A 20,354-nucleotide genomic window follows, 5' to 3' on the forward strand; every position below is an offset into this window, starting at 1 on the left:
GATTTTGTAAAAGATAAAGCCATGTGTATCGAGAATAATCATCCCCAAAAATGACAAAATAGCGGGATCCACCCATGGTGGAAATAGGCGCAGGGCCCCATACATCAGAATGCACCAAATCAAAAGGAGCAGAAGAAACAGATGCACTATTATTAAAAGGTAAAGCACTTTGTTTTCCAAGTTGACACGCAACACAATCAAATGACTCAGACTCAACAGACCCTAACTAACCACTTGTAGCGAAAGAACGAATACGAGAAATAGATGCATGTCCTAAACGAGAGTGCCATAAACTGAGGGTGGTAGAGGGAGACCGAGATGGAGTGGCAGCAGACACAGCAAGAGGAAGATGGAGTGATGAAAGCTCGAACAGACGTCCAATCTTACAGGCGGTCCCAATTAGCTGTCCCGTTAGTGGATCCTACACATCACAACCTCGGTTAGAAAAGTGCAGTTCTAAGCCAAGTTCACAAAGTTGACCAACAGATAAAAGATTTAACGAGAGATTAGGCACCAAGTATGTATCAGACAAAGAGAGTTGATGAGTAGAAAAAGACTCGACGTGACTAACATTAAGATGGGAACCATTAGCAGTGTAAATGGTGGTAGGCCTAGGTAACACAGATTTGGCAGAAAAGATGGAAGAATTCGGTGTCATGTGATTACAACAAGCAGAATTAATATAACAAGAGGAATTACCTGGTGTGGTGGACATGGCGGTATTAAGATTGGACTTAGATAAAACCTGATGAATGAGAGCTTCAATTTCTGCAGGAGAAAGGGTACTGGGTTGGGGTGCAACATCGGTGTAAGACATATCTGATGTATCAGTATGAGTGACCGCAGCAGCCTTATGACTAGGAGCTCGATGATTCCCACAAGAGAGCCTTTTTCTGCATTCACTATACCTGTGGCCAAATTTCTGACAATAGTAGCACTGGATATTCCGATTGGACGAGGAAGACCCGGCAGAAATAGAATTAGGGGCATGTGTATTGCGAGATGCAGTGGCCATAACCATCTCAAAGGTGTGTAACTTCATAGTGGCGAATCGGGTCTCTTCTGAAACGAGTTCACTAAGAGCACTGTCCAAGGATGGCAGCAGTGAGCGGTGAAGAAGAGAAGCTCGAGTATGCTCAAACTCATCTCGAACAGAAGCAAGAAACTCGGCTTAGCGCATGCTATCGCGAAAAGCGATGTATTCAGAGGCATCAATCTTATTCCTCCACTTAGGCTAACATAGTGCTAATTGATTCCAAAGACAAGTCATTTGTGAATAAAAATCAGTAATACTCTGACCTGGTTCTTGACACATGCGATGAAGCTTGGTCACAATCTGAAACCGCTGAGCAAGGTCGGTAGTGCTGTAGCGCTGAGCTAACATGTCCCAGACATCTTTGGCATTGTCAAGATTGCCAAATGTCATGCTGCTGGAGACAACACAAGTGTTGGATAACCAAGAGATAATCCTGTAAAGGATACTTTTCCATGTGCAGAGGCGGGTAGAGAATGCCGCAACGGGTTCCTCTTCTCCAGCAAGAGGTTTAGGTTCTTCACCAGAAACATACTCCCAAAGACAATGTCCTTTGAGCCACCTACTCATATTTTGAGACCAAGCCAGGTAATTGGAGCCATCGAGAATAATAGGGATAGTGGTAGTAGGTACAGCCTTTTTTTTATGTTTTTTTGGAATATAATCCGGTGTGGTTGGGTGTCGGATAGGTTCTGTGAGCCTGGTGAGAGGATCAAATCTGGTGTGGCCGAGTGTATGATAGGCGATATGAGCTTGGTTAAATAGGGGTTGAGATCTAGCGTGGCTGAGTGTATTATAAGTCTGTGGGCTCAAAAAATCAGAAATAATCTAGTGTGGTCAATTGTAGTGTAACTAGGTGAACTCAAAAAAATAACTTACAAAGGTGGCAGCGCGTGGCAGTGCATGGCGGCGCGTGGTGGCTCCTGGTGGCGCGTGCTTCAACTAGTTTGACAGATCAATAGCCTCCGATCATGAAACTGTGATTCGTTCTTGAAAACGGCTGACAGGGGTGGCGCGTGGTGGTTGGAAACAGTGCGTACGGGGGTTCAAAATTCCACAGAAAGTTGTGGCGGTGCGTGGCGGCATGTGGGGTCTCCTGGTGGCGCATTCTTTCGACAGGCCAGTAGATCGGCAGCCTCCGATCTCGATTCTGGCGGTATTTTTCTGAAAAAATGGCTGACTAGGCAGTGCGTGGTGGCCAGCGGTGGCGCGTGAATAGTGACACAGACACTTACGACGGTGCGTGAGAGCGCGTTAAACTTCAGAATGACAATCTGAGAACTCCACAAGATAGATCAAACCATTTTGAGCATGTTGGTATAATAGTTATACCAAAACAAGATTGAAAAAGCTTTTAAATTGCGTGAAGAACGAACTGACTTCCTACTTCTCTAGACAAGGCCAGAACCTGGCTCTGATACCATGTTAAAATAAACTAGAGAATACTAGAGAATATAGGGATAAACAGAATATTGTATTTCTATGTGTATTGAACTGTATACAAAGAGGCCTATTTATAGTTGAATAAGGCCAGATAAACTAGGAAATATAATCACGGAATTAATGTACAATATTGTAGAATAATATCAAAATATATATATACAGGGAAAATATATCAAATCAGCAATTATGGTGAATATCAAAATATATTCTGAATATATTCTAACAATATGAGTTGCCTCCAAACTAAGTCTTAATTAATTGAGAAATGCTAAACATCCTAAATTTTTGTTTCAAAAGTTGGTTCCCAAATGATATGTTACAATTCCATGAGTTGGTGACACATTTTCCAAAATAATAAATCTCATGAGATGGTGATACATCATTTAATATCCAACTTTTAAAAAAAAAAAATTGACATATGTATATAGCACTTGTCTACTTAATTATATGAGATGATCAGGTGGTTAACGTACACATTTTGCAACAGCTACAAGGGTACGAAAGATTTGTACTTTCCAAATTTCTTTGCATAAAAACTGATAAATAAAGAGTGAAGTAAAAGTTAGATAAGAAACAGAGGTATGGGAAAAGGTACCAAACAAGCCAATTTTAATAATTTGAAGGCAGACATGACAAGCCAAAAAGGGACGTTTCATGATCAGTTGAAGACTAGGACTACTCACTCACATATGCTGGTCTCCCCCAATTTAGATCAACGGTCCAATCTTATTTCTTCTAACACTATATATATATACTCGAATTGAGGTGCTAAAAGGAGCACCAAAAAATTGACCCAACCAAATTCTCATCATCCATCATTCATGGCTAAGCTCAGAACCGGCGCCAAGATCAAGAAGAAGATCAACGGCATTGTGAAGCTCAAGATTGTAGTGCAAAAGCTCCATAAGAGCCTTTCATCGGGTAGAAGGAAATCAAGGCATGAAGAAGTTGGCGAGGCAAGTAGTTCATGTTGTGTGCCAGAAGATGGGAAGGAAGGACATTTTGCGGTAGATGTAGTGGATGGGGGGGACGAGCCCAAAAGATTTCTGGTTCCGTTAACATGTTTGACGCACCCAACATTTTTTAGGCTGCTGGAGCAGGCAGCCGAGGATTACGGTTTTGACCATGAGGGTGACCTTACGATTCCTTGCCGGCCAAGCGAGCTTGAGAGGATATTGGCCGACGGCGGCTCAAGTGTCGGGGTTAACTGGGGTTCTTGTAAAACCATGGTGCAAAGCTATAGAAGCAAGAACATGATGTACGTTTAATTCCATAGCATAATGAACTCTCTCATAGGATTTTTTCTCTCTAGAGTTGTTCGCCACAACCTTGAGTAGAAGGCATTTTTTCACGTCTTTCCAAGACTGTGAGAATTATCATCTGACTATCGGGCATTCTTTGGGGTGTTCTACTGTTCGAAGAAGGCATGGAGGAAGACTTGACGCATATGTGGGGGAAGCTGTCACTGACTGAAGAGGAAAGCATTGGTCTAGATGCGGAGGAAGAATGTCTGGAGGAGATAGCAAGCAAAGGGCGTTCCCATTGTTTAGTAGGGAAATTACTGATCGAAAGGATTGTGGGGAAAGAATTGGTTCGAGCAAGGCTTATCAAGGGATGGAGACCGACAGGTTCATTAACTTTTAAAGTATTGGGGGATAATCTTTTCCTCATTGAGTTTGAGCATGAATGGGATAAAATCAGGATTTTGGAAGGAAGGCCGTGGATATTTGAGGGGAATTTATTCTCGGTTACAAATTTTGATGGATTATCTCCTCCTTATCAAATGGCTTTTGATTCGGAGACATTTTGGATTCGAATGCTAAACATGCCTTTAGCGTGCATGGGCAGAAACATGGGATTCAAGTTAGGATCCACCGTGGGACCTGTTGAGGAGGTAGATACGAATGAATATGTACAAATTTAATTGTACTCGCAAGCCCACGAGTCGTGTGCAATATAGCGTGTGTGCAAATGCGAGGTCGATCCACAGGGATTTGTGTTGTGTAAACCAATTTCTATTTAAACCAACTCTATTTTAACCTAGTTTCGAATTTCATGATTTTTGTCGTGCAAAAATAAAACATAAACTAAAGAAAATGATGAAATAAAATGGTAAAGAACACTAAGGTTTTATAATTCACTTCGCCAAATCTTAACTCTATATTCTCGTATTTGTTCCTACAATCGACAAACTATTATGCTCAAACTGTTGTTCGATGTTTTACAAATATCTAGTTTAAATCATTCAATGAATCCACCCATTTTTACAAATCACAACAAATATCCGATTTGAAATTAAATCATCCTATGTATCTGTTTGGTTAACGAATCACAACGGATATCCGATTTCAATCAAATGATTCGATGCTTCCGAAGGATGAAACACATCAAATATCCAACTCCAACACATAACAGTTCATCACATTCAATTAAAATATATAAATCAACTAATTGAATGAAAATCTACAACATCCTTATTCAAAGTCAAAATTGTATAAACAAAATACGAGAATACATGAGTTTATCAATGACGAAGCTTCATCTTCAACCTTAGTTGAAAGATTTATCCTCTCATGATAACAAAAACAATCCACAATTCAATTGATATCATGAGAAAATAAAACTTACAATGGAAAATTGAAGCAAACGCTCCAAAAACCTAGAAAACACCAATTTTGACCAAGTACGGCACCCCTGGCTTGTCTCCGTCCGTTTACAATGGAAAAGAATGATATTTATAAGCTAATTTTAGGGTTTTAGCGCTGCTAGGTCAGCCGAGTGCACTCGATCGCACTCTAGGTGCGCTCGATCACACTCGTGCAACACTGCACAGGACGCGAGTGCGCTTGATCGTACTAAATGTGCGCTCTAGCGCACTTCTAGTCGGAATTAGCCTACTCTTGTGAAATATGACTTTGTAGATCTTTGAGTTAGCTTTCCAATGACACCAAGATCACCTCAATCCGAACTATACAACTCTAGATATGGCCTTTTTAGTGGGACTCGTCGAGTGCGAATCATCGCTCGATCCCAATTTGCTGCCAATGCTCCACGAAGTGTCTTAAGCCCCAGAATTAATGGAATGAGTTGCAAATATCACCTTAAAGCCGTATTTTCCTCTTAACAACCTGCAAATCACTAAAACACCAAAACTAACCAAAAACATCATAAATTAACACAGCTAATAGCTTAACAAACATAAGTTAAGGGGCTCAAATATACAATATTTGGCACTCATCAATGGCATTGGATGGGGAAAATACTTACACGTTCGAATCAGAATTAACATTATGAAACCGCTAGCTCGGGGACGTATGTTGAATCTGAAAAATCGATCACTTTGGATCCATTTTCAATACAAGAAAATTCCAAAATTCTGCTATGATTGTGGGATCATTTGGCATGGGCCTGCGGGTTGTTAGAAAAGCAGCTTGGGACGCACCAAGGGAGCGGCCATGGAATATGGTCTGTGGCTCAGTACGACTTATCAAACCCGGGGAGTGGATAGACGCAGAGGTTCATAGGGAGGGGCTCACAATCTGCAAGAGGAATGGGGATGGTCCAGTCCGGCCAGATTCCTGTCACCGGAAGATAATCCTAACAATTATGTGCGACCTGGTAGTGGGGAGACAAGCTGTGACAAATCAGGGGACTCAACGTCCGTTTCAATGCAGAATATAAGGCAAGGGAAGATTATTTTCCTATGGAGGAAGAAACGGCTAGCAAGGAAAATATGGCGAAGAATAAAGGAGCATTTAATGGAGGTAATAAAAGCAATGATGAGCAAGGAAAGAAAGGAGCAGCTGTTGGAGGAAATCAGTGCATTGATGAGCAAATCACAGCCCATGCGAATATTCAATCATGTAACGTTTGTAATATTCCCACGCAATCAATGTGTCCTGATAAGGAAAGGATGGAGGCATGCATGAAGGCGTTACGTTCAGCACGTTTGGACAAGAGCAGCGCTAATTGCTCCAAGAATTCAGAAGACAGGGAAGGAGGGGATGACGCCACGTGGAGTGAAGCAATAAAGCAAGCCTCCAACGTTCAAGGGAAGGAATCAAGTGGGCCTTTGGGCCAGTCTGACTCCACTGGGCCTATGGTGTCGACACTGGGAGGCTCTTTACGTAAATGGAAAAAACAAGCCAGAAGAGGGGACAAAGAATGGGCCTCGGGCCAGCAAAATTCAATTCTTTCAAGCAAACGACATGCAGATGACAAGGAGGACATGGGGATAGTAACACCAGTGAAAAAGAAAGGGAAGGAGGATACAAAGGGGAAGCTCACAAGAGATTCAACCAAGGCGGTGGCTACTGAGCAGCACTGCCAAAAGAAATGAACATATTAAGTTGGAACTGTTGAGGGCTTAGGAACCCTCGGACAGTTCGAGACCTTTTCCGGTTGATAAAGGAGAAGAAACCCAAAATGGTCTTCTTAATAGAGACCAAGCTACGAGCCCCACGGATGGAGGTTATCAGAAAAAAACTGGGGTTTGACTGTGTTTTTACGGTTGACAGTGTGGGGCGAAGAGGAGGATTGGCACTATTGTGGAATAACGAGGTTGGAATTAATATTCAGAACTTTAGTCACAGACATATAAGCGTGATAGTGGGCTCTTTGGATAATCCTAATGCCTGGAAATTCACAGGCTTTTATGGGCATCCGGAAGTAGCGAGACGGAAGGAGGCGTGGAGCTTGCTTGAGCTTCTAAGCTCTTTCCAACCGAAGGCATGGGTTTGCGTAGGAGATTTCAACGAAATCATGGGGGATTCAAAAAAAATTGGGACCATTAAAACACCTCAAAAACAAATGCAAGATTTTCAAGATACACTAGAGGCTTGCCACCTCTACGATCTTGGTTTTACGGGTCCTAAATTTACTTGGAGCAATAAGAGGGGGGATCATAATTTTACGCAAGACTGCAAGAGCGGCTGGACCGGGCTATGGCAAACTCGGAATGGATAGATCATTTTCCAGCTAACCGGCTGGAGGTACTGGCTGCATGCAATTCGGACCATCTGCCTATATTGCTGTCACTAGTCGAAAATCACACTGGTAAGTCTCGTGGGAAGCACTTGTTCCGATATGAGGCTGGATGGGGAAAATGCAAGGAGAATAAGAAAGTGATAAGGAGAATATGGAGAGCAAAAAGTGTCCAAACAAATGTGTGGGACCGTGTTCAGAACAAATTGAACAGTAGCAAAAAGGCAATTGTGCAGTGGAAGAGGAGGAATGGCAACGTAGGGGACCACGGTCTCAAGGAGAAACTGATGCAGTTGTTGAAAGTCCAAGAAAAGGAGGGAGCTGAAAACTTGGGAGAGATATTTTAACTTCAAACAGAAATTAACGTGATTCTTGAGAAAGAGGACTTGAAATGGAAGCAATTGGCCAAGGAGCATTGGCTGAAAAATGGAGACAAAAACACCAAGTTTTTTCATGCTTGTGTGAATCAAAGGAGAAGATCAAACCAGATTGAGAAGATCATTGATGAAGGTGGTGTTCTATGTTCCAAAACAGAGGAGATAGAGGAGGCTTTTCATAAATATTTCCATAGTTTGGCGGTATCACAGATGGCAGATTTAAAAGCACCAGGACCAGACGGCCTCACAGCTAGATTTTTCCATGAACACTGGAATGAGGTTGGGAGGGAGGTATGGTCTTCTGTATCAAATTTTATGTTGTCAGGAATTTTTGCAGAAGACATAAATCTCACTCATATTGCTTTAATTCCAAAAATTGCCAGTCCTAAGAAGGTGTCGGATTTTAGGCCGATTTCTCTTTGTAATGTCTTCTACAAAATTATCTCTAAAACTCTGGCAAATAGGCTTAAGATTTTATTGCCTGATATCATTGCTGCAAATCAAAGTGCCTTTATTCCAGGGTGCTTAATTTCTGACAATATTTTGGTGGCCTATGAGGCTTTACACTCCATGCATACCCGAATGTGGTGTAAAACTGGTTTTATGGCGCTCAAATTAGACATGAGCAAAGCATACGACAGGGTGGAATATAATTTTCTTGAAGCAGTCATGCGTCACCTAGGCTTTGCAGACAGATGGGTGAACCTCATTCTAAAATGCATATCAACGGTGAGGTATTCAATTCTTATTAATGGAATGCCAACAGGGAATATTTGTCCTACAAGAGGAATTAGGCAAGGGGATCCCCTTTCCCCTTACTTATTTCTCTTATGTGCTGAGGCCTTAAGCTCACAACTCTTACAGGCAGAAAATTTGGGAAAGCTGAAAGGGGTGTCCACATCGCCCAAAGGTCCGCGTATTAATCATTTATTTTTTGCAGACGACAGCCTATTATTTTGCATGGCTACCCCCTCGGAATGGCAACGGTTATCAGAGATTTTGGAGTTGTATGAGAGGGCATCGGGACAAATGCTAAATCGGGATAAAACTTCAATTTTTTTTAGCCGGAACACTTGCATTGAGGTCAAATAAGTGATTACTCGATTAGCGGCAGTCCCGGCTACCCAAAGGTATGACAAATATCTGGGTCTCCCTGCTTTGGTTGGAAAATCCAGAATCGGAGAATTCCAATCAATTAAAGATCGGGTAAGCAAAAGAGTCAATGACTGGAAAACCAAGTTTTTATCCCAGGCAGGCAGAGAAATTCTCTGGAAAGCAGTTGTACAGGCTATTCCCACGTACAGTATAAGTATTTTCCTGCTACCGAAATCTTTATGTAAGGAGATCAATTCCATTATGCAAAGGTTTTGGTGGGGTCACAAGGAAAATGAGAAGAAAATTCACTGGATGAGTTGGGAGAAATTGGGACGGCCAAAATCACAAGGAAGAATGGGTTTTCAGGACCTAGTATGTTTCAACAAAGCGCTCCTCGCTAAGCAAGGGTGACGTATCCTCCAAAATCCGGATAGTTTGGTCGCTACAACCCTAAAGGCGAAATATTATCCTAATGACACTTTGTTGAAAGCAAAAGTGGGGAATAGACCCTCGTTGGCATGGAGAAGTATTACGGCATCAATGGATCTGCTCGAAGAAGGTTTGATGTGGAGAATTGGGGATGGTAAATCAGTGAACATCTTGGGGGACAGGTGGTTACCAAGACCTTCATCTTACCAAATCCAATCTCCCTGTCTAGATCTCAACTATGATGCAAAGGTCAGCATGTTAATTGATCATGAATCACACAGCTGGAACGTTCAAGTAGTAAGGGAATTATTTTGTGAAACTGAAGCAAACATCATTTGTTCGTTGCCCATTTGCCGCTACAATCAACGTGACAAATTCTATTGGCGGGCAACTAGCACGGGGGATTTTTTTGGTCCGGAGTGCATATTATCTAGAGATGGACAGAAAGAAAAGAACCATCGGCGAAGGTTCCAACAGTACACGAGGTAACAATCTATGGAATTCAATTTGGCAGATGAAGATCTCAAATCCCACGAAATCCTTTTTATGGAGAGCATGCAGTAACATTCTCCCAACCAAAGTTAACCTGATGATGAGAAGGGTGCTGGATAATGACTTATGCGATCTGTGCAAACGAGAACCAGAGTCCACGGCCCATGCTTTGTGGTCATGCCCTGCAGCACAGGACGTATGGGGATGCTGCAATGTCCGAATCCAAAAAAGCTTAACCATGGAGAGAGACTTTGAAGCAATTATTGAAATGATTCTGGAACGCTGCAACAAGGAGGATGCTGAGTTATGTGCAGTGATTGCTAGGGGCATTTGGAGTAGACGGAATGCTGTGGTACACGGGGAAGACTTCACCCACCCAAAAATTATTGTTAGCAAGGTGTTGGAGAATCTAAAGCTCTTCCAGTCGATTCAGGAGGCTGGGCGAATGAATGATATTGACGTGGATCAAATGGAGGAGGAGAAATGGACGGCACCTCCGATGGGTAAAGTCAAGACCAATTGGGACATTGCGATAGATTCAAAACAGAACCGGTTGGGTCTTGGAGTAATTATAAGAGACGATAAAGGACAGGTTTTAGCAGCTTTGAGCAAAACGCTAAACTCTATTAAGGAACCAGTTGTGGGCGAAGCTTTGGGGGCTTTAGCAGCAATGGAGTTTAGTAGAGACAGTGGCTTCTTCGATGTCATACTAGAAGGGGATTCCAAGCAAGTGGTTGATGCCATCACCAACACAGGTCCTTCATGGAGCAAATATGGACATATTGTGGGTGATATTCAGGAAGTAAGGAAGACCTTCAGAACATGGGACGTTCGCCATGTCAAAAGAGTAGCGAATGAGGCTGCTCACAGGTTAGCTAAGGCCGCCATCAGGGAGGTAGGTGAGAGAATTTGGCTGGAAGATACACCCAACTCCATTCTGGATGTTGTTACACTAGAGCAATGGGCTCTTTTTGTATAGAGCTTTACAGCTCTTAATTTTTCCACTATTGAGAATAAAATGAGTTACTTTTGATTCAAAAAAAAAAATTCCATAGCATAATCTGAATTTCGTCATTTTGTCGGACCTTTTTCTCCTTTCAAGTTTATTTATGGAACATCTTTGGTTTTAGATTTTATTATAAATCTGAACCATTAAAAAACCACCGGAAATTGCCCTAATTATGAGAAAGCGGTTAGTTAATGCTCTTTAATTAAGGCTTAATTGTTGTAAAAAAATTACAAAAAAATTGAATGGACAGAAATTTTCTCAAAACGAGTCTAAATAAAATATCCTCCAATGCATTTAAAATAGTGTCAAGTGTATATAAACATTTGAAAGGCACATTAAATTTAGTCTAAGTTTGTAAATTGTTATTAATGACGTTAAGAATTTAATTTACCTTTTAAATGTTTATAGACATTTGACACTATTTTAAATGGACTTGAAGATATTTACTTCAGACTGGTTTAAGTGGAATTTCTATCCAATTTGAATCTCAAGATATTGACATTTAACTATGGCACCTTAAATAATATTGCCCAAACGTAAAACTTAACTTATTGACTAATTAAGTTAGTTTATTAAAATAATGTTTAGAATAAAGTATATGAAAATCAAATTCTCCGTTAAATGAATTGAGGGTCCGTTTGGTAAAGGGTTTTGGGGTTTTAATAATTTGATATATAGCAAAAATTGATTGATGTAAAAAAAATAAAAAATAAATAAATAAATAAAAAGTAAGAATGTTTTGTATGGGAAAATGAAATTTTTTTGTTCTGTAGTCATTTTCTTATTTGAATAATAATAAAAAATTATTAATGTAATGTAAAAAGTAAAAGAATGTTGAAAAAATGAAAAAGTGAGATGAATAGTATTGAAACGAAATCGTTTATCAAACGCAGCTTAGATGTGTTATTTGTTCAAATTAAATGTCTTGCAGTAGAGATACATATTGTTTGGAAGAAGGGAAAAAAAATGAAGAGCAAGAAGCAATAAAAATCATGTTTAAATGAAAAATAAAATTAATATTTAAATATAACAAATGTCTCACTTAGTTAATTTAGTCCTACTAGGATTAGTAGTAAAAATATGCGTGAGTGATTACTAATATTTTCAGCGAATCCATTCTCTGTGATATTTCATGGTATACTTACCCAAACACAAAAGAAGATATTTCTAGGAATCTTGAACCATTAATGTTGTTCCCGAGTAAGTTCACAGCCTACTCCTGATTTGATTTTTTCTGTGTTATTTTAATTCCAACATTTTGATGAGATAATTTTTTATTTATTTTTTATCCATTTTTATATGGTGAAGATATAAATCTATCGTTCAATTTGTGTGAGATGCACATAAATTTATAAATTTAATGATGAATTTATTGAATTTACAATAAATGATTGAAAGATAATTGAAAAAAATAATATGTAATTTCATGTCCACTTTTAGTTTACATCCCATGAATGACATTGAATTTATGGCTGACAATTAGATGAGAGCAGAACATCCAAGATAAGTTGCATGTTGTACACCAATTAAAAGGGATGTAACTTGCAAATTAATAAAGGGATGTATCGCAACAAAATACAGTATTTGTCTTGCGACTTACGCAATACATCCGTAATTGAATTTTTCTCTGTATGTCCCAAGCAAACGTGAACCTCCACCTGAATTTTCTTAAGTTGAAATTTATATATCTGTGAACTTCATATGATAAATTTCGGATTTCTCTATTTTCAGTTTATGTACTGGTGTTGTGTTTGGCTCCTGAGAAATTGATTCGAAAACTATAAATCGTTAATTTAAGTGATTGATTGTCCTTTGGAAAAGTATGATCGTTAAAAAAATAAAAAATAAAAAATAAAAAAAGAATTGCTGCTGTTGAAAAAAGTGATTGTTCAAAAAGATGAACATTTGAAAATATGAGTGTTGACAAGGACATATAAAAAGGAGAACGGTTATTTGTCCTTCTCCTATCCTTCACTCGTACAAAATTTTTAAAAAAAATCATTCATTGAATTTGTAGGACTCACACCTTAACCCATGTGGGATAGCATGATAATAAAGAAAAGTAATTTATTTATATGTTTTGGTATCATTATGGATGGTTTGTATATTATTTCTCCTAATTTGTATTCGGTTAACAATTATGTTTTAAACTCTACTCATATTTCTTTATCATTAAAAGAAAAGTTCATTCAACTAATGAGGCATATCTTCAGCACATATGTCTTGGTCACATTATCTCAAAGAGGATTCAAAGAATAGTCAATGATAGGCTTCTAGGCCCATTAGATTTTGAGGATTACCCAGTGTGCAAATCATGTTTAGAGAGTAAAATGACCGAGACCCTTTCCTACAAAAGGTATAGAGCCAAAGATTTGATGTAGTTAGTACATATTGATGTATGTGGTCCCATGAGTGTCCAAGCATAAGGAGGTTATGAGTATTTCATCACATTTACTATGATTACTCAAGGTATGGTTATGTTTACCTAATGCATCAAAAATTTGAAGCTTTTGAAAGATTTAAAGAGTTTCAGGCTAAACCAAGAAATAGTTAGGTAAACATATAAAAGACATTCAGTCTGATCTAGGTGGCGAATACTTCTTCAGACACTTCAAAGACCATTTGTCAGAAGTAAGAATTATATCCCAATTGCTTGTACCGGAAACTCCCTAGCAGAATGGTGTGGTAGAAAGTAGGAGTAGAACACTTACAAAAATGGTAAGAGTAATGATGAGCTATACTACTCTATTTATGTCATTTTGGAGATATGCTCTAGAAACAGCAACATGCTTGCTAAATTTGGTTTCATCTAAGTCTATTTCCTATGGTCAAGACTAAAGCCTAGCATGAGATATGTCCACATTTAGGGTTGCCCATCACATGTGTTGAAAAGAAAGACTGATTCCAGAACATAAGTATGTTTATTTGTTGGATATCCAAAAGGGACAAGGAGTTATTTGTTTTATAGTCATGAGGATAGCAAAGTATTTGTCACCACAAACATTAGGTTTCTTAAGGAGGACTATATAAACAATTTCAAATCAAAGAGTGAGGTGGTTCTAGAATAGTTGTTGGAAGGGCAAGAAATCTCACATCATCAAAAGTTCCCGAAGATAAGGTGGTTGTATCAAATACACCACAACTTACTACTAGTGAGACATTGGGTACCATCATATTGAGTCGTAGTGGGAGGATGGTCAGGGCACCTGACAAATTCATGTTCTTAGAAAAGCCCATAAGGCTATACCTGATGAACTTGAAATAGATCGAAGAACTTATGTTGAAACGATTAATGATGTGAATGCATATCATTGGTTCAAAGCTATGAAAAATGAATTGGAATCTATGTATTCCAATAAAGTCTATACTCTTGTAAAGGCGCCTATTGGCATTAAACCTATTGGTTGTAAATTGGTTTACAGGAGAAAGAAAGCGGTGGATGGGAATGTTGAAAGCTTCAAAACAAGATTAGTTGCAAATTGTTTCACTTAGAAAGAAGGGGAATCGGCTATGAGGAAACATTTTCATTTGTAGCATGCATAAGTCCATCCGGATATTCTTGGTCATTACCTCTCATTTTGACTATGAGATTTGACAAATGGACGTTAAGACAACCTTCCTAAATGGGCAACTTGATGAGAATATCTATATGATGCAACCATGTGGGTTTATAGCTGAAAACCAAGAGAATATGATATGTAAGTTACAAATGTCCATTTATAGGATATGAAAACATCCCGATCATGGAACATTAGGTTTGATGAAACAGTCAAACAGTTCAGTTTTGAAGAAAACCTCGATGATCCATGTGTGTACAAGACGTATCAAGATAAGGTAGTAACATTCTTGGTGTTATATGTTGATGATATCATATTCATTGGAAATGATGTATGGACATTATCAACAGTAAGAATCTGGTTGTTTAATCAGTTTGATATGAAGGACTTCGGAGTGGCAAGTTATATCCTAGGTATCAAGCTCTTGCGAGATCGTAGAAATAGGAGATAGGCTTATCCCAAGCTGCATACATAGATAAGGTCTTGGCAATATTTAGCATGCTGGACTCCAAGAAATGGTTACTTAGACGTGAAGCTTCTCTTGCAAAGGAACAATGTCCAAAGACAACTCAAGAGGAAGAGCATATGAAGGTTGTTCCTTACGCTTCAGCTGTGGGAAGCCTCATGTACGTTATGCTTTGAACTAAACTAGATATATGTTTTGCAATTGGCATGGTCAGCAAATATCAATCAAACCTTGAACCACCACATTGGGTAGCGGTAAAGCATATACTCACGTATCTTCGAAGAACAAGGGATTATATGCTTGTCTACCATTGTGAGGATTTGACAGCTACTCATTACATAGATTCTAAATTTCAATCAAATCATGATTCTTGAAAGACTGCAGGTAGAGGAGGCATTGGTTGAAGAAGTATTAAGCAATCTTGCATTGCTGACTCCACTATAGACGCTGAATATGTTGCGGCTCCTGGGTCAACAAAAGAACCAGTATGGCTCAAGAAGTTCCTAGTTGATCTTGGTATCATGAGGATAGAGTAGTCCCCTATCACATTATTTTGTGACATCAATGTAGTAGTTGCACAATCCAAGGAACCATAGGAAACGAAAACACATCAAGCACAAGTGTATCATCTCATTAGAGAGATAGTATCTTGAGGAGATGTAGTTGTGGCTAAAATTTCATCGACCGAGAATTTGGCAAACTCGTTCACTAAGACGTTGCCACAGAAAATTTTCAAATCTTAGTTAAAGGAAATGAGAGTCAAATGTATACCTAATTGGAATTGAGACCTAGTGAGAGTTTATTGGGGATTATGTCCTATATCCCAATGATTTACAATGATTTATGTTGACATTAAAAAGTTTGTAATGAATATACGTTGTTATTCACTTATTAAATCATGTGAGCATATGTTATATAATCTTTTACATGCTTGTTGTGATTATGTATATTATGCATATGAAAGGTCCTTAAATTACTATAAACATGGTTTCTGGTGTGAGTAACGGGATTAACACACAATGTATTAGTTCATAAACCTTGTAGTCTTAAATATTGAGTTGTTTGCTATTGGTAATGAAATTGGGCATTACATTTACGAAGACAGTGGACAGGGGTAGCACTCGGTCCACTTGATTCGGGGCAACTCCTTGGCTAGCCCATTTTTATTTGTAAGAGGTGGTAGACATCCAGGAGGAGTCGCTCCTTTCAGGTCGGTTCCTTGGCCGAGGGGGTCGTGTCATCATGGGTAGTGAATGGGGTTGAATGAAGCAATATCAGGATCCACGGACATCAATACATCAATTCTACGGCAATTTTTCTTCGTTCTATCGCTACTTCGAAACCGTTCATGGGCATTGTGCCTTATCGGGCGATATAATGAGAGGAAATGCTCAAGTTGACCTTATATTATATTCGCACATCAATCTTGATAATTTATCTTAATCAAGTGAAGTTGGAAGCTTTGGATTGATGTGTAGGTGTTATGCACTAAACGGACCATGGGAGTTGTTTTTTCACAAAAAATACTATCGACGGGAAAGACTGTAACTCCCGAAACTTCTTTGATATTGATTCTAAATCTTGAGAAGATGCGTTCTCAGTTTTGAAATGCATACCACTTTGATACATTTATCAGTGGAACCTTTACTATGGTCAACATTCTCGGTGTGTTGGGCGATCACTTGTAGAATTGTGAGAAACTTTTATCAAGAAGGAATCCAAGTTCTTTTCTTAAAAATGATAAGAAATTTCTTCTTGAGATAAATTGTATGAATTTGATTATTCTCAATCTCTGGCCATATCATTTTGGTAAAGAATACCAAAATAGTGATGTACATGTGATAAGGCTTTCACAAGTACGAGAATAATAAATAAAATCAATGACTCAAAGATAAAGAGGTAGAGAATTAAAGTGACAGTGTCTTTGGCTTTGGCTTTTATTATGCTACAAAAGATTTCATACAGGAATCAAAAGTCAATATTAAGTAAGTATAATGGATTAACTGATTTAATCAAAATATAAACTAGAGTGCAATTACAATTATTTAGTATAATCAATTGTAATTAAATAGTGACTTTGGATTGTCGGGACTATTTAAAGCTAATTTTTATTTGTTTTTTCCTTTGGATCCCTCACCAAGCTGATGTAAGTTAACAAAGTCAGACTTTTTATTTATTAGGCTGCTTGTTTTTATTCATTGAAACATGGCTAGAAAGAAATTGTGCAAAACATGTAAGAGAGGGGGACTGAGTTTGGGATAAAACCGAAGCCCAATAATAGGATGGAAGACACATGGGCCAAAGAGCAATTTTCTAGACCTATGCATCATCTATAGAGAAGGTGGTGGCTAGGGTTTTCACAACCCTAGACGTCCACTCCTAGTAGTAGTCCCACATGGACTAGTTGTCCCACCTCAACTAGTATTCCAAACCTATAAATAGAGAAACCTATAGCTCTTGCAAAATACACCATCATTACAATTTTTTAGTTTTCACTAAGAACTAATACTTTTAAGTTAACTCTCGAGAATAAATTTAAGTTTTGAAGAGTAAGGGTCTGGTTGGGATTGTGTTTGAGAAATAAAGCTTTTAAGTCAAAAAAAAGTGTTTTTTGGCAAAAGCTTTATTTTTAAGTTTTTGCCAAAAGTGTGTTTTGACCATTTATGGGTTTTTTGAACCCTTAAAAGTGCTTTCAATTTTTTTTACCAAAATGGTATTTTTTTCTTCGAACGAACTCTTTTAATGTTAAACGCATTTTTAAGCTCACAAATGCACACCCAGAGAAGATCTGAAGGTTTCATAATCCTAGAGACTGTATGTGTTATTCGGAGAAGCAAGAAAGAAAGTTTTGCCCAAAAGCTAAAGAATTATCGTGGCCTTCAAGTAAATAATTTTTGTTTTGCAGCTTTTTTTTAAAAAGACATAAATTTTCTTCAAACTGAATTGGAGAAAATTTCCTTCAATCAGTTTAAAAGATTGACATTATCATTTTTTACATGCGAGAAACACATGTTTTTTTAATAAACTTAATAGATTCTCACACCGTTAACTAGTCCCTTCTTCTAACTAATGAAATTATTTCTTCAACTTGTAATAAGGCGATATCAGCAACATTCAAAGGTTAGTCAATATCAATCTCCCCAATTTTCTCTGTTGTTCTTAATTTACGCTGTTCTTCCTGGTAATTTCACATTAAAACAAAAATAACCATCTGCCTATGGTTGTATTCCTCAAATTCCGCAACTTTTTCTGCACAAAAGAATCCTAAATCAAAGCCTAAACCCATTTACCCCATTGAGTAGATTGTCACTTTTAGTGAAACTGGGATAATTTCATTCTGACCCATCATTTTCGTTAGCATCGAAAATTGCTGAAAATAATGTCTCAATTTTCTGGGATTCGGACAATAAACCACCAAACTCAGCAGAAGTATAAGAATGCTGCAAGGGATATTTTGAACCCGATCGCGAAGGTGGGGTATGGTTGAGTTGAAGAGAGTGGGATTTTTGCTTCGGATTGTGCCGAATAAGCCACAACAGCGAATGTTTCATTCTCTTTGTCATCGATCTCTTTTGGGAGATGATTCAGATGAACAACATGAAAGAGAGACGGTTGGACTCCTTTCAAACAGAAATAATTTCATTTGTTAGAAGAGTAAGAATCTGTTAAGTTTATTAAAAAAAACATGTGCTTCTCACATGTAAAAAAGGACACATGTCAATCTTTTAAACTGGTTAAAGGAAATTTCCTTCAACCCAAATTGAAAGAAATTTCTGTCCTATTTTAAATATCATAACTCTATAGTTATTCTTCTTAAAGTTCGATCTTAATTTGAAAATTTCTATTTCCGCTGCGCAATCTTGTTTTTGCAATCATATTCCCAACATGAGGATCTAACAGACCCTAAGATGGGCTGGTATTGAGCCTTGATATGAGAGGAGAGAAAGAAGATAAATTCTAAGACTCAAACTAAATGGTTACTACGTTGTATATTCGTACATTCATTATCTTTGTTCTTAAATTGTTTCAGTCTTTTTTACCATGAAAGCAGAAGATTCACTTGTTTGTCTATGAAAATATGATAGCGTCATATTTACATAGACTTTGATGCAGGATTTGAGGCTAAAGGCAATGGTTCTTTCGCCAGCTTTGATGGTTACTAGACCATTAGCTGTATATTTTGTACAAGTCTCTAAGAAGCTAGTTTTAGTAATGTTTATATTCTAGATTGTAATGTCTTAAAATTTGTATATGTTTGATATGTATAAATATGTATTTATGTGCCTGATAAGGCACCGAATGTTGTATATTTAAGTTCCTTAATTTTTCTTGTTAATTTATGATTAACTATTGTTATGCAGTTAGCGGTGAAATCAACTCCTTACTCTCTCTCTCTCTCATTACTATTTATCTTACTTTTACTTTTATGCATTTAATTTATAAATAAAAACAAATCAACTTTCTTTAAATTGAGTTACTTTCAATATTGACAAGCTTAATAATAACGCAGGTGCAGTTCTTGAGGTTTGACACCTTCAATATAGCCCTATCTCACCAAGATTCATTCTATTGCGAGTGGTTATTTTTATTATTGATATTTTTGCACACAAAAATACTACATCAGTGCCGCCTATGGCACTTACTTAGTACACCTAATGTGAATTTTTTTTTTTTTTTTTTTTTTTTTGATGAATAAGCAACTTCCTTAAAAGCACAAAACCGAATCACCAAAGTAGCACCAAATACAAGCCTTCACAACGGGCTAAAGCACAGCCTCACAAAGGCCTAACCAATCAAACTAAACCAGAACACAAACTTGTAAAACAACAAAACTGCAGAAAAAAGGAACCAACAAAAACAAGACCAACAGATCAAAGCCCCCCCAAAACCAGAGACAACCCTCACAGAGAGCAACACAAAACAACAATCATACCACAAAAACACAACTTGCAGAAAATAGCTTACAACAACAAATCTGCAGGCAGATTCCACAAAGACTAAGACAAGATTCTCTCTAGTCATAGGAAATTTTCCCTTCCCAACTATTCTAGCCCTCACTTCCCAAAGAATTTTCTTTAGAAGCTTCTCTTTAGTGTTAGACTGGCCAGAGTGCTTAATCTCATTTTTTGTGCGCCAAAGATTATAGATTACAAAACCCAACACTAGGCGGCATAGAATACCTTTGTGAGCCTTATTCCCCCAGTTATTAACTCCTAACTGTATAACCTCATCCCAGAGTACATAAGGGTTGTCCATAGGGGTGTAAACGAGCCGAGCTTGAGCGAGCTTCCCTTGTTCAGGCTTGGCTCGTTTAAATTTGACTCGAGCTCGAGCTCGAGTCGAGCTTAAGGGCGAGCCAAAAAAATCGAGCTCGAGCTAATAATAAGTTGAGCCGAGCCAGCTCGCGAGCTGGCTCTTATATTTAATGTTTTTGTTTTCAATTTTTTTTTTAACTTCAAGTACTCTTAAA

The 20,354-nt window shown here is 38.2% G+C and overlaps 2 protein-coding genes across 2 annotated transcripts; both read left to right on the plus strand.

Annotated features, from left to right (window-relative positions):
- Positions 1-3,297: 3,297 nt before the first annotated feature.
- Positions 3,298-3,744, plus strand: LOC132162942 (SAUR-like auxin-responsive protein family). Its single transcript, XM_059573151.2, has one exon. The coding sequence runs from the start codon at positions 3,298-3,300 to the stop codon at positions 3,742-3,744; it is 447 nt and encodes a 148-aa protein (XP_059429134.2).
- A 3,675-nt stretch (positions 3,745-7,419) lies between these two features.
- Positions 7,420-10,831, plus strand: LOC148584129 (uncharacterized). The gene is made up of 4 exons (XM_088518755.1): positions 7,420-7,729; positions 7,817-8,746; positions 9,422-9,609; positions 9,875-10,831. The coding sequence occupies exons 1-4, from the start codon at positions 7,420-7,422 to the stop codon at positions 10,829-10,831; spliced, it is 2,385 nt and encodes a 794-aa protein (XP_088374881.1).
- The last annotated feature ends 9,523 nt before the right edge of the window (positions 10,832-20,354 follow it).

This window comes from Corylus avellana, chromosome 8, assembly GCF_965113065.1.
Source record: "Corylus avellana chromosome 8, dhCorAvel1.hap1.2, whole genome shotgun sequence".
Lineage (NCBI taxonomy): Eukaryota > Viridiplantae > Streptophyta > Magnoliopsida > Fagales > Betulaceae > Corylus > Corylus avellana.

Coding starts and splice junctions, on each gene's coding strand:
- LOC132162942 (XM_059573151.2), top strand. CDS start 3,298: ATGGCTAAGCTCAGAACCGGCGCCAAGATCAAGAAGAAGATCAACGGC.
- LOC148584129 (XM_088518755.1), top strand. CDS start 7,420: ATGGCAAACTCGGAATGGATAGATCATTTTCCAGCTAACCGGCTGGAG. Junction 7,730..7,816: donor TGGCAACGTAGGGGACCACG/GTCTCAAGGAGA, acceptor AACTTCAAACAG/AAATTAACGTGATTCTTGAG. Junction 9,610..9,874: donor ATCTCAACTATGATGCAAAG/GTCAGCATGTTA, acceptor TCAATTTGGCAG/ATGAAGATCTCAAATCCCAC.